At 44.8% G+C, this 13,169-nt stretch overlaps 2 protein-coding genes across 5 annotated transcripts in view; one reads left to right on the forward strand and one right to left on the reverse strand.

Moving 5' to 3' along the window:
* The window catches only part of LOC115146171 (reticulon-1-A-like), a 53,828-nt gene extending 47,754 nt beyond the window's left edge, over positions 1 to 6,074 (forward strand). For 2 of the 3 annotated variants that reach the window (XM_029688069.2, XM_029688070.2), the window contains 6 exons: positions 3,400 to 3,607; positions 3,736 to 3,874; positions 4,133 to 4,202; positions 4,904 to 4,950; positions 5,041 to 5,099; positions 5,269 to 6,074. In XM_029688069.2, the coding sequence (XP_029543929.2) occupies positions 3,400 to 3,607; positions 3,736 to 3,874; positions 4,133 to 4,202; positions 4,904 to 4,950; positions 5,041 to 5,099; positions 5,269 to 5,311 (566 nt within the window). In that variant the 3' untranslated portion in view covers positions 5,312 to 6,074. Of the gene's footprint in view, positions 1 to 953; positions 1,062 to 3,399; positions 3,608 to 3,735; positions 3,875 to 4,132; positions 4,203 to 4,903; positions 4,951 to 5,040; positions 5,100 to 5,268 lie in introns of those variants that run through there. The other variant, XM_029688071.2, reaches the window with a different exon arrangement.
* Positions 6,075 to 6,510: 436 nt separating this feature from the next.
* LOC115146170 (ATP-dependent RNA helicase TDRD9-like) overlaps positions 6,511 to 13,169 on the reverse strand; it is a 35,091-nt gene continuing 28,432 nt past the window's right edge. For both annotated transcript variants that reach the window (XM_029688067.2, XM_029688066.2), the window contains 4 exons: positions 7,718 to 7,814; positions 7,375 to 7,513; positions 7,077 to 7,268; positions 6,511 to 6,922 (listed from right to left, as the gene is read on the reverse strand). In XM_029688067.2, the coding sequence (XP_029543927.1) occupies positions 6,824 to 6,922; positions 7,077 to 7,268; positions 7,375 to 7,513; positions 7,718 to 7,814 (527 nt within the window). In that variant the 3' untranslated portion in view covers positions 6,511 to 6,823. The remainder of the gene's footprint in view (positions 6,923 to 7,076; positions 7,269 to 7,374; positions 7,514 to 7,717; positions 7,815 to 13,169) is intronic.

Below are 13,169 nucleotides of genomic sequence, written 5' to 3' on the forward strand. Positions count from 1 at the left end.
CAGACTTTTGCATGATTCCTAAATTGAGTCGTGATCTGACATTTTTAAACCTAATTCAGCCATCAGACTCCATTTACCCTTTTTATAGTGGGATTTAAACCTTGTCATATTCTATCAGCTACGTTTAGAAACCCATTCACACCATGACCATGACGTACAGTCTGTTGTTTTGACTAATGCCTGACTCCATGTTTAAACGGCCCTTTGTCCTTTTGTGTTGAACTATAAAGGGAGTGGCTGGGTGTGTGTTGGTGAAGACAAAGTTCGTGTCCCTCATTCCCCAGATTCAGACAAATCAAGTGAATCTGATTCTGTTTTCCAGGAAGTGCTTTCACTCCTGCCCGCCCTCTCTCCATCTCTTTCTTTCCTTGCTTCCCCCCTCCTCTCTCTCTCTGAGTGAAGGGGGAGAAAATGGAGCACCGTAGCTATGGTAACTGCATCAGGCAGGCGCTCACCAGATCCTCACAGAGCTGAAGCATTTTAATAGAGCAGTATATTTCAGGTAGCATCTTTCATCCTCAGTATACAGTCCTATAACACCTTCACAGACCTTGCAGATCTGCTGCGATGCCCACTCACAAGATGCTATACTGCCAATGAAGTCACACGCTGCGGGCTATTGATAAGATAATAAGTCATTGATCGGAAAGAACTCCATCTTCTTGCCTGGTGGAAGGAGATACCCATCCACCATTTTAAATCGGATACAGACTCCTTATTTTGGTCCTTGCTTGGCAGTCTTTGTCATTTGTCAGTGGGGCTGTGCATTAAAACCAGGGTATGAAAGAGCTCACAGAGAGAGAGAGAGAGAGAGAGAGAGAGAGAGAGAGAGTGAGAGAGAGTGTGTGTGTGTGCTGGATCGCAGCTCGGCTCTCTGGCAACCGCTCCCCTTAACGCCCACCCTCCAGTCCTCCTGCCTAGACCAAGGATGATTAGCCTGCGTGCTTCTGGCCCCTCCCCTCCCCGGCTGAGAGGAGGGGGGGTAGTCCCCCTTCAGTGCTCTCCTTTTGTCTGTGGATAAAGCAGCTGCCTCTTTCCCTGTTCAGCCATGGGAGCCGCAGGTCAGTACACACACTTCTACCGCACTAGCTAAAGCTTTTCTCTCTTTGTGCAATCTGTAGATCAGATCACAAGGCACATGAGGCACATTTGCTGCTGTTTGTCAAGTCTCTCCGGCGTTGCTGTCCTTGCCTGTCTGTCTTACAGCTGCTTTGCTTGGTGCGTGTGTGAATGTGTGTGTGTTTTTGTTGTTGAGCATCTCCATTACAAGCAATACTGTAGATAAATGGAAAATCATAGAGAGTGGGTTAGTGACTAGTGATATTGGTACTTGGTTTAAAGGGAGTGGCACTCAGTCAGATATATAGAGGTAATCCAGCCTGATTGATTAGAGTTATTGATTACAAGGACAGAGGTCAGTCAGTATTGGTTATTGAGGGCAGCTCAACTGACTTGCTGACTTGGGCAGATGATTATGGGGAAATGGCAGAACGTGCCTAGCATTGCACCTGTCACCCACAGAGAGGAGGTAAAACGAGTGTCTTTCAGCACCCTGTTTTAGAACGCCTTTTTTTCATCCATAGATGCCTATGGTAGAAAATAAAGATGGCTGTCATTTCTGTGCTGTTCACAGCTCCACGGCTAAAATTAGTGCATGCGGGCAAGTAGGCAGGAGGGCTTAGGGAGGAAGACACCCAGGGGACCCAGCAGTGTTTTACTCCTCTCTAGAACAGGAGCACAAACTCTCTGGAACTGACTTTTTCTCCCTGTAAAACAGAGGGCTTGCAGGTGTCACATCAACAGCTGGCTGCTGGATTTACACTGAGCCATAGTCACTGGATGTGGAGGAGATAGCTCACTAATGTGGGTGAACCAGCCACTGTTCTCATGGAAACAAGCCTGTGTTAACAGCCAACATAGGAGAGGGCTGTATGGGTCACCTGAGTTGAGCTGGAATGGTGCACTGACTAGGCCTGATCCAGGGGTGATCAACCTGTGTCATCTTTGTTGGGGGCTGAAAACAGATGCTTTAAAACAGAGATAACAGGACATGGCACCAGTCTTTTAAGACATAATTCAATTGGATGTATGAAATAGTATATATTTAAAGAAAGCTTATTTAGGTTACCAACTAGGCTGTATCCCCTTATTTAACTAGGCTGTATCCCCTTATTTAACTAGGCTGTATCCCCTTATTTAACTAGGCTGTATCCCCTTATTTAACTAGGCTGTATCCCCTTATTTAACTAGGCTGTATCCCCTTATTTAACTAGGCTGTATCCCCTTATTTAACTAGGCTGTATCCCCTTATTTAACTAGGCTGTATCCCCTTATTTAACTAGGCTGTATCCCCTTATTTAACTAGTCTGTATCCCCTTATTTAACTAGGCTGTATCCCCTTATTTAACTAGTCTGTATCCCCTTATTTAACTAGTCTGTATCCCCTTATTTAACTAGGCTGTATCCCCTTATTTAACTAGGCTGTATCCCCTTATTTAACTAGGCTGTATCCCCTTATTTAACTAGGCTGTATCCCCTTATTTAACTAGGCTGTATCTCCTTTGGGTGTTTACTAGTGTGGCTTATGATGTAGCCTAGTTTGTTCATTCTTATGGTCCCAAATGGGCCTCTCATCTGTTACTTTGCTCTAATTCCTCTGGCCGTAGGGCTGTAGAATGACCAGGTCACTTTAAGCTGTTATCTCTGGACACTATCTGGATCTATTTATGCCACTGGCTCCACAGGCCAATGATTAACCCAGCTCTGTGAATGGCTAGTACAGTTGTACTACTGGGGAACCAGGTTGTGTTAGGGTACTGCAGGGTCGCTTGTGTGTGTGACCAGGCCGAGTGCTGACCACTACTACTGATAATCACACGTCACTGTCAGATAGAGTGCCACCACCGGTGTGTGGCAACATAAATTGAGTGACACTTGTTCAACAAGTAGTAGTCAGCTCGCTATTATCGTTGGCAAAGGTCACTCTATATATAGGGGAAAAGAATCCGGATAGAAAAGTTTTCACTTAAGACACATTCACACCTACGTTTATGAATCCACAGCTGAATCAAACGCAATACAAATATAGGTTAGAGCAAAATCCCACTCGTCAGGGGTCTCTGAGGACTTCTGACTGCTATGGTATTCCAGTTATTTGACCTAAATGCCTGGGACACACGGGATTACGGCACTGTAAGTGATATCACAGCGTAGACAGGAACACTGTAAATTGAGCACTGTGAAGTCATTCTATCACTGTAATGCTGAGGTGACCGATGGTTGGGTCATACTGTGTCATGCCGGGGTGACCTTACGGTTAGGTCATCATACTGTCACTGTGTAATACTGGACCTAACTCTGGATCCTAACCCTGCTCTCCTGTCTCTGTCCTCCCCCCAGCCATTGACCTGCTCTACTGGAGGAACGTGAAGCAGTCTGGAGCTGTGTTTGGCAGCGTGCTCCTGCTGCTCTTCTCTCTGACCCAGTTCAGTGTGGTCAGTGTGGGAGCCTACTTAACCCTGGCCGCCCTCTCTGCCAGCATCAGCTTCAGGATCTACAAGTCTGTGCTTCAGGCTGTGCAGAAGACCGATGAAGGACACCCGTTCAAGTGAGTGAAAGATGATAAGAGGTTTTCTCAGCACATTAAAAAATCTGCCATTTACATTCACAAATCAGTTTTACAAAGTCACTTTAGCCTAGACACCAACAGTCTCTTGTACTTTTCCCCCCAAACAGATCCTATCTGGAAGTGGAGATCTCCCTGTCCCAGGATCAGATTGGTAATTATGCTGACAAGGCTTTGCTCTACGCCAACACCTGTATGAAGGAGCTCCGTAGGCTTTTCCTGGTCCAGGACCTCATCGACTCACTGAAGGTCAGCCTCTCTCTCATCTCTCGGCTTTTACAAGAATGACATGGACACTAACACCTTACCAACACTCCGCTTTTTAATGTCTGTAATCTCACTACTATTTCTACTGTCAAATGTCATCAATGGACATGTTAAAACCTAAAATATCTAATTATTTTTGTATTTTATACCTTCTGTCAATCATCAAATTAACATACCATATATTGTGGGGGTGGGCTTGTTTGGTGAAGCAGTGCCAAGTGTTTTCACATTGTGTTGCAGTTTGCTGTGCTGATGTGGCTGCTGACCTATGTGGGCGCTCTCTTCAATGGCCTGACTCTGCTTATTCTAGGTGAGGATCCTCCAATGACTAGCTACTGTTCTACTCAGCTCTGCACCCCTTTACTGCCTTCCCACCACGTTGAGCCTGACATACAGCTCATATTTGATCTCTTCTAACATCATTTTATAACAAAACGGAATATAATGCATCATATTAGAACCTCTCAATCTACAAGATCACAAAGCCAGTCTGTATGAGTTTTTACTATAATCAGTGGGCTGTAATAAGCACGCATCACAGTACCCCATTGTCAGTAAATGATTAACCCAACACAGAGAGAACAATACGCTGTGGAGCACATGACCTCCTGACAAGATCACAACATATGGTTCTTCATGGAACCAGAGTTTTACTGCAATCTGTATCAATTAAGTTCTGTATCAAAGTGGATTATTCCCTTCTGCCCTTTTTAGCAAAAACAATTTATTTTAATCTTAGATTAAAGTTCAGTCGCTTCACTTCCCAAAAATATCCATGTGATGAAATTCCAAAAGGTTATTTATGAAGGTCTTTGTTCAAAGGTTTCATTCACAACTGAAGACATAAAGTATCTCATATTTGTGTTATTTTTCTATTAGCCTAGTGTAGATAAGTCTCTGAGCTGGAGTGGGGCTCTGTGGACACAATGTGTGCATATTTGAGTATATTCCCAGGGGGTGACGAGGTCAAACTGCTTTAACATGAGTCTCTCCCTCGCTCGTCCCCTACAGCTGTGGTGTCCATGTTTAGCATGCCCATTGTCTATGAGAAACACCAGGTAAGAATTTACCCTCACTCTCTAGAATACATTTTTGTTATTAACTCACAAAATATTTTTTTATTGAATTTAAATTGTTTTCTGTCTCAGGCACAGATTGACCAATATGTTGGACTAATACGGACCCAAGTGAACTCCGTAGTGGGGAAGTAAGTGGTTATGACCTTTTCTACTCAACAATGAACATGGTAGTTTCTGGAACATCCACCTAAGAAATAGATTGTAATGATCATCTTGATATAAACTAGAAAAGGTTCATGACTACACTGACATAAATCAGTACTGTATCCGAGTTGACCTCATGTTTTGTCGCAACAGGATCCAGGCGAAGATCCCCGGGGCCAAGCGAAAGGAAGAGTAGACGCGAGTCTAGCTAACAGCGAGGTCCAGCTCAGACAGCTTGATCATTGTTGGAGAGCCTTGTCATTATCTGTGGGGTAGTAGTACTATTTCATCTAGGTGTTCTCTAAAACCAACCACTGAAGAAACCCTGACCCCAAAACTGTCTAGAACGGTTAACACAAAGTAAATCACTCGTGTTCAAGATCTTATGTCTAGGTAGACAAGTACACAATTCTGAACAACAAAAAGAACCAGCCTTTTTTTCTTTTGTGTTGCTTGTTATTAAGTGCATGACGTCAAGCCTTGAGTAAATATTTGATATATTTTGTGCAGTTTTTCATGCTACATTTTTTTGCTGTGCTTACAACAAACTAAGATTTGGCACAAAAAAGAGATATGCCTACAGAAATGCTCTGCTGCCAATGTTAAATACCGCTTCATGTTCGAGTTTGCTGGTGGGGCTTCTCTCAGTATATGACAATATATATAAAATGATTTCCTTTTGGTGTTTTCAAGCACAAAATAATTTGACAATGTGTTTTAGATGTGGTAATTGTAGGGTTTTTGCTTTTGTATAACTGTAAGGAACTATACACAAGCTGGTGTTTTAGGTACCGTTGTTTGACTACCATGAAGACAAGGAATATCTGATGATATTTAATTTGTTTGAATTAACTGTCCAACTATACTCAATGTAGTTCTTAGACCCTGGACTAACTATTTGCACTTACAGTATGTATTTCATTACAGAATAAGAAAAATAAATGTTCCTTGATGTATTATGTTATAGTTTTTCAGACACTTTACTGAAAACGGGGTCCAAGACAAAACTGTTTCATTTGACTAGGGCAGTCTAGTCTTGTGTTATAAATAAGAGGACATATGAGGTGTTCATGTTTCGTAGGGTACACGGTGCATACAACACTTGGAAAATCTCCAAAAGGGATTTGAAATTACATTCTATAAATACACATTGATTCCTTCTGGCACAGAAGGCCCTTTCGTGCCTGCATGTGCATATCAGTATGCTGAGGTGACAAATTTAACTTGGCTGTTAGGTTACTCTGACGGACTATTCCTGAGTTTGAATGGAGACCGACAGTGACAGACAAGTCTCATCTGTTGTAAGCACTCAAATGTGTATTTTTGTAAGTACAGTACCGAACTGAAACCAGCACCATACCTTCAGACTAAGTCAGATTCATTTATAAAAAGAAAAATGGTAATGCCATTTATTGTTTTAAATATCACTAATTATCAAAATAGAAAAGGATAGGTGTTTAGAAAGTATAATTACACCAGCACAGCAATAGAAAAGCTGAACAACATAACACAGGACAGGGAAGCATGGCAGGACCTTAAGTAAAATAAGTCATAACAATTGCACAATTTTTTTGTTGTTGAAATAATTATCAAAAGAGATTGTCCCTCCTGAGGGTTACCATAAGCAAGAATCTTGTAAAACATAAAGAGTAGTGGGGGTGAAAACAGGACAGCATGCTGTGCTTCTGGTTGCTGCTTTAGAATGGGCTCATATGTTGAGCAGTGTGACAGGGTGTAGCTGGAACAGGACCCCTTTGCTCTTTCCATCTTCCTTTTGGACAATCTCCATCTTCTGACTGGGATCCACCTGTACACAACATGGCCACACCAGACAAGCTCAACATGAATTGTTTTAACACTAGAAATTATGATTAAGTATGGACCTTACGCTCTATAAAAGCTCAGGACAGAATTGATTGAAATGGGGAAAACTAACATTACACCATGAATTCAAGCCATACCTGGTTCCATTGCTTTGGTTCCTCATGGTACACAGGAACAAGGTCTTCTCGAGGGGGTGACTTTGTAAACAGACTGACGAGTCGTTCGCGGCAGTCCTCCTGCAGGGTGTTGATCCTGTCAGGCCCCAGGTGCAGAGGACCATTGGGCCCCTCACACACCAGACGGTTAATGGCACTGCGCAACGCATTGATCTGATCCAACACAAAACACACTGATTATATGTGGAAAGTTGAAGTTTTAAAACACGATACATATGGATATGAAGGGTCTATGAGGAACTATATGGATGTTAGCTACCTCAGTGATGTCCTCTACATCGAATTTGACATCAAAGGCGAGCTCCATGTCATGTTCAGGCAGGGCAGCTGCCTGAGACTGGACGTTCCACCCCAGACCACAGAGGGCACCAGTGTAGCTGGTCCTCTCCTCGTTGGTGCTGCAGAGAACAGGCAAAGTTACATTAACAGACCTTTATGACTAAATGCATGATTTGACGCAAATATGAGAAATTATTTATGTTAACATTTAATAAAACCTGCCCATAATTGTACATTCCCTATAAGATCTCACATTCCCTATAAAAGGTATGGTAGGTAATTTGATTACATGTGATGAGTATACCATCTCCAAGCAGACTGACCGTAGTTCTGTGGCAGGGGTGAAGAGCATGGTGATGAGTGCAGGCAGGCCGTGGATGTGAGGCATCAGTGTGGTCTCCTTTAGTAGAATCTGTGTGCCTATATCAGCACACACATATACGCATCTTACTGTTACGACAAAGACAAATGTACATTTCTGGTAGGGTCTAAACTAACAGCAAGCCCGTTGGTGGTTTGAGTCATTTAAAAAAATAAAAAAGACTTGATGGGAAAACAATTGCAATCGACATGGAAATGACTCAAATCAAAATCGAAAGTGTAGAAATTATGGACAAAACATTAAACACCTGCTCTTTCCATGACAGAGTGACCAGGTGAATCCAGGTGACAGCTATGATCCCTTTAGGCCTGACCCCATTTAGTCGACTGGTCGATTGTTTGGTCGTTAGGCTGTTGGTTGACCGAGATTGTGTTATTGCTCGACTAACACACACACACACACACGCACACACACACGCACACAACTAGTCAAAAGTTTGGACACACCTACTCATTCAAGGGTTTTTCTTTATTTTTACTAACATATGGAATCATGTAGTAACCAAAAAAGTGTCAAACAAATCTAAATATATTTTATATTTGAGATTCTTCAAAATAGCAACCCTTTGTCTTGATGACAGCTTTGCATGAGTCTTGGCATGAGTCAACTTCTCACCACATTTTATGCACTGCAGTGCTAGCTAGGTGTAGCTTATGCTTTCAGTACTAGATTCATTCTCTGATCCTTCGATTGGGTGAACAACATGTCAGTTCATGCTGCAAGAGCTCTGATAGGATGGAGGACGTCCTCTGAAGTTGTCATAATTACTGTGTAAGTCTATGGAAGAGCCTCCTAGGTATTGCATTGAAGTCAATGAGGACGGAAGCCAGCTGTCCTTCAGCTACGCTATGGTGCTACCCTACGGAGTGCTGTTGAGGATACTATAGACCATTGCAAAACAGTGTGTTTTAATCAATTTGGTGACTATAATAATATATATTTAGTTTTATATATTTAGTTTTATCTAAAAACCTTTTTATTATTATATTTTTAATGAAATTCACTGAGGTTGGTCCTCCCGTTCCTCCTCTGAGGAGCCGCCACTGATATATACATATACAGTGCCTTCAGTGAGTATTCAGACCCCTTGACTTTATCCTCATTTTGTAACATTACAGCCTTACTCTATAATGGACTATATAAAACAAAATTCTCAGCAATCTACACATAATACCCCATAATGACAGGTTAAGACATTTTTGCAAATGTATTAAACTAAAAAACGGAAATATCTTATTTACATAAATATTCAGACCCTTTACTATGAGACTCGAAATTGAGCTCAGGTGCATCCTGTTTCCATTGATTATCCTTGAGATGATTCTACAACTTGATTAGTGTCTACCTGTGCTAAATTCAATTGATTGGACATGATTTGGAAAGGCACACACCTGACTATATAAAAAGGTCCCACAGTTGACAGTGCATGCCAGAGCAAAAATCAAGCCATGAGGTCAAAGGAATTGTTCGTAGAGCTACGAGACAGGATTGTGTGGAGGCACAGATCTAGGGAAGGGTACCAAAACATTTCTGCAGCATTGAATGTCCAAGAACACAGTGGCCTCCATCATTCTTAAATGGAAGAAGTTTGGAACCAACAAGACTCTTCCTAGAGCTGGCCGCCTGGCCAAACTGAGCAATCGGGGGAGAAGGGCCCTTGGTCAGGGTCACTCTGACAAAGCTCCTCTTTGGAGATGGGAGAACCTTCCAGAAGGACAACCAACTCTGCAGCCCTCCACCAATCAAGCCTTTATGGTAGAGTGGCCAGATGGAAGCCACTCAGTAAAAGGCACATGACAGCCCGCTTGGAGTTTGCCAAAAGGCACCTAAAGACTCCCAGACCAGATGAGAAACAAGATTATCTGGTCTGATGAAACCAAGATTGAACTCTTTGGACTGAATGCCAAGCGTCACATCTGGAGGAAACCTGGCACCATCCCTTCGATGAAGCATCGTGGTGGCAGCATCATGCTGTGGGGATGTTTTTCAGCGACGGGGACTGGGTGACTAGTCAGGACCGAGGCAAAGATGAACGGAGCAAAGTACAGAGATCCTCTATGAAAACCTTTTCCAGAGCGCTCAGGACCTCCGACTGGGGCGAAGGTTCACCTTCCAACAGGACAACACAGGAGTGGCTTCGGGACCTTGAGTGGCCGAGCCAGAGCCCGGACTTGAATCAGATCGAACATCTCTGGAGAGACCTGAAAATAGCTGTGCAGCAACGCTACCCATCCAACCTGACAGAGCTTGATTGGATCTGCATGAAAGAATGGGAGAAGCTCCCCAAATACTGGTGTGCCAAGCTTGAAGACTCGAGGCTATAATCGCTGCCTAAGGTGCTTCAACAAAGTACAGAGCAAAGGTTTTTTTGTAATTGTATTTTAATTTGTACCCAATTTTTCTCCCCAATTTTGTGATTACGATCTTGTCTCATCGCTGCAACTCTCCAATGGGCTTGAGAGAGGCGAAGGTTGAGTCATGTGTCCTCCGAAACATAACCCGCCAAACAGAGCTTCTTAAAAACCTGTTAGGGAGGCTGCGAATTTTCGCAGCTTTTTGTTAAAAATCGCACAACATTTCAAAGTCCTGCTACTCATGCCAGGAATATAGTATATGCATATGATAAGTATGTGTGTATAGAAAACACTCTGAAGTCTCTAAAACTGGTTAAATCGTGTCTTAATTTACCGAGGTTAGCTAGCCAGCTATTTTGTCGTCCTTAACGTAGGAGACACTCCTAGCTAGCCAACAGCCAGCCAACGTCTACTGAATAGAACTTTCGCATTCCGGTCGCATTCCGCTTCGCTCCACAGGTAGTATCACATTTTCATTTCATTTCATTACAGTCCCAACGGTGTGATTTGTTTGATCGTAGCTAGCTACATAGCTAGCTACATAGCCGTCTTTGTTTCAAAGATAATTGTGTAGTCTAGAGCGATTTTCTAGGTTAGCTAGCCAGCTATTGTCGTTCTCCCAACGCAACGTAACGTAACCAACACTGCTAGCTAGCCAGCTAGCCCCCGAATAGCAGCATTGTAGAAACTTCACACTCAACGGAACGACTTGATTAGGGTAGTGTCAACAACGCAGCTAGCCTACCTCAGCAGTACTGTATCATTTTAATCATTTTAGTCAATTAGATTCTTGCTACGTAAGCTTAACTTTCTGAACATTCGAGACGTGTAGTCCACTTGTCATTCCAATCTCCTCTGCATTAGCGTAGCCTCTTCTCTAGCCTGTCAACTATGTGTCTGTCTATCCCTGTTCTCTCCTCTCTGCACAGACCATACAAACGCTCCACACCGCATGGCCGCGGCCACCCTAATCTGGTGGTCCCAGCGCGCACGACCCACGTGGAGTTCCAGGTCTCCGGTAGCCTCTGGAACTGCCGATCTGCGGCCAACAAGGCAGAGTTCATCTCAGCCTATGCCTCCCTCCAGTCCCTCGACTTCTTGGCACTGACGGAAACATGGATCACCACAGACAACACCGCTACTCCTACTGCTCTCTCTTCGTCCGCCCACGTGCTCTCGCACACCCCGAGAGCTTCTGGTCAGCGGGGTGGTGGCACCGGGATCCTCATCTCTCCCAAGTGGTCATTCTCTCTTTCTCCCCTTACCCATCTGTCTATCGCCTCCTTTGAATTCCATGCTGTCACAGTTACCAGCCCTTTCAAGCTTAACATCCTTATCATTTATCGCCCTCCAGGTTCCCTCAGAGTTCATCAATGAGCTTGATGCCTTGATAAGCTCCTTTCCTGAGGACGGCTCACCTCTCACAGTTCTGGGCGACTTTAACCTCCCCACGTCTACCTTTGACTCATTCCTCTCTGCCTCCTTCTTTCCACTCCTCTCCTCTTTTGACCTCACCCTCTCACCTTCCCCCCTACTCACAAGGCAGGCAATACGCTCGACCTCATCTTTACTAGATGCTGTTCTTCCACTAACCTCATTGCAACTCCCCTCCAAGTCTCCGACCACTACCTTGTATCCTTTTCCCTCTCGCTCTCATCCAACACTTCCCACACTGCCCCTACTCGGATGGTATCGCGCTGTCCCAACCTTCGCTCTCTCTCCCCGCTACTCTCTCCTCTTCCATCCTATCATCTCTTCCCTCTGCTCAAACCTTCTCCAACCTATCTCCTGATTCTGCCTCCTCAACCCTCCTCTCCTCCCTTTCTGCATCCTTTGACTCTCTATGTCCCCTATCCTCCAGGCCGGCTCGGTCCTCCCCTCCCGCTCCGTGGCTCGACGACTCATTGCGAGCTCACAGAACAGGGCTCCGGGCAGCCGAGCGGAAATGGAGGAAAACTCGCCTCCCTGCGGACCTGGCATCCTTTCACTCCCTCCTCTCTACATTTTCCTCCTCTGTCTCTGCTGCTAAAGCCACTTTCTACCACTCTAAATTCCAAGCATCTGCCTCTAACCCTAGGAAGCTCTTTGCCACCTTCTCCTCCCTCTTGAATCCTCCTCCTCCCCCCCTCCTCCCTCTCTGCAGATGACTTCGTCAACCATTTTGAAAAGAAGGTCGACGACATCCGATCCTCGTTTGCTAAGTCAAACGACACCGCTGGTTCTGCTCACACTGCCCTACCCTGTGCTCTGACCTCTTTCTCCCCTCTCTCTCGAGATGACATCTCGCGTCTTGTGACGGCCGGCCGCCCAACAACCTGCCCGGTTGACCCAATCCCCTCCTCTCTTCTCCAGACCATCTCCGGTGACCTTCTCCCTTACCTCACCTCGCTCATCAACTCATCCCTGACCGCTGGCTACGTCCATCCCGTCTTCAAGAGAGCGAGAGTTGCACCCCTTCTGAAAAAACCTACACTCGATCCCTCCGATGTCAACAACTACAGACCAGTATCCCTTCTTTCTTTTCTCTCCAAAACTCTTGAACGTGCCGTCCTTGGCCAGCTCTCCCGCTATCTCTCTCAGAATGACCTTCTTGATCCAAATCAGTCAGGTTTCAAGACTAGTCATTCAACTGAGACTGCTCTTCTCTGTATCACGGAGGCACTCCGCACTGCTAAAGCTAACTCTCTCTCCTCTGCTCTCATCCTTCTAGACCTATCGGCTGCCTTCGATACTGTGAACCATCAGATCCTCCTCTCCACCCTCTCCGAGTTGGGCATCTCCGGCGCGGCCCATGCTTGGATTGCGTCCTACCTGACAGGTCGCTCCTACCAGGTGGCGTGGCGAGAATCTGTCTCCTCACCACGCGCTCTCACCACTGGTGTCCCCAGGGCTCTGTTCTAGGCCCTCTCCTATTCTCGCTACACACCAAGTCACTTGGCTCTGTCATAACCTCACATGGTCTCTCCTATCATTGCTATGCAGACGACACACAATTAATCTTCTCCTTTCCCCCCTCTGATGACCAGGTGGCGAATCGCA

Source organism: Oncorhynchus nerka, linkage group LG18, assembly GCF_034236695.1.
Source record: "Oncorhynchus nerka isolate Pitt River linkage group LG18, Oner_Uvic_2.0, whole genome shotgun sequence".
Taxonomy (NCBI): Eukaryota; Metazoa; Chordata; class Actinopteri; order Salmoniformes; family Salmonidae; genus Oncorhynchus; species Oncorhynchus nerka.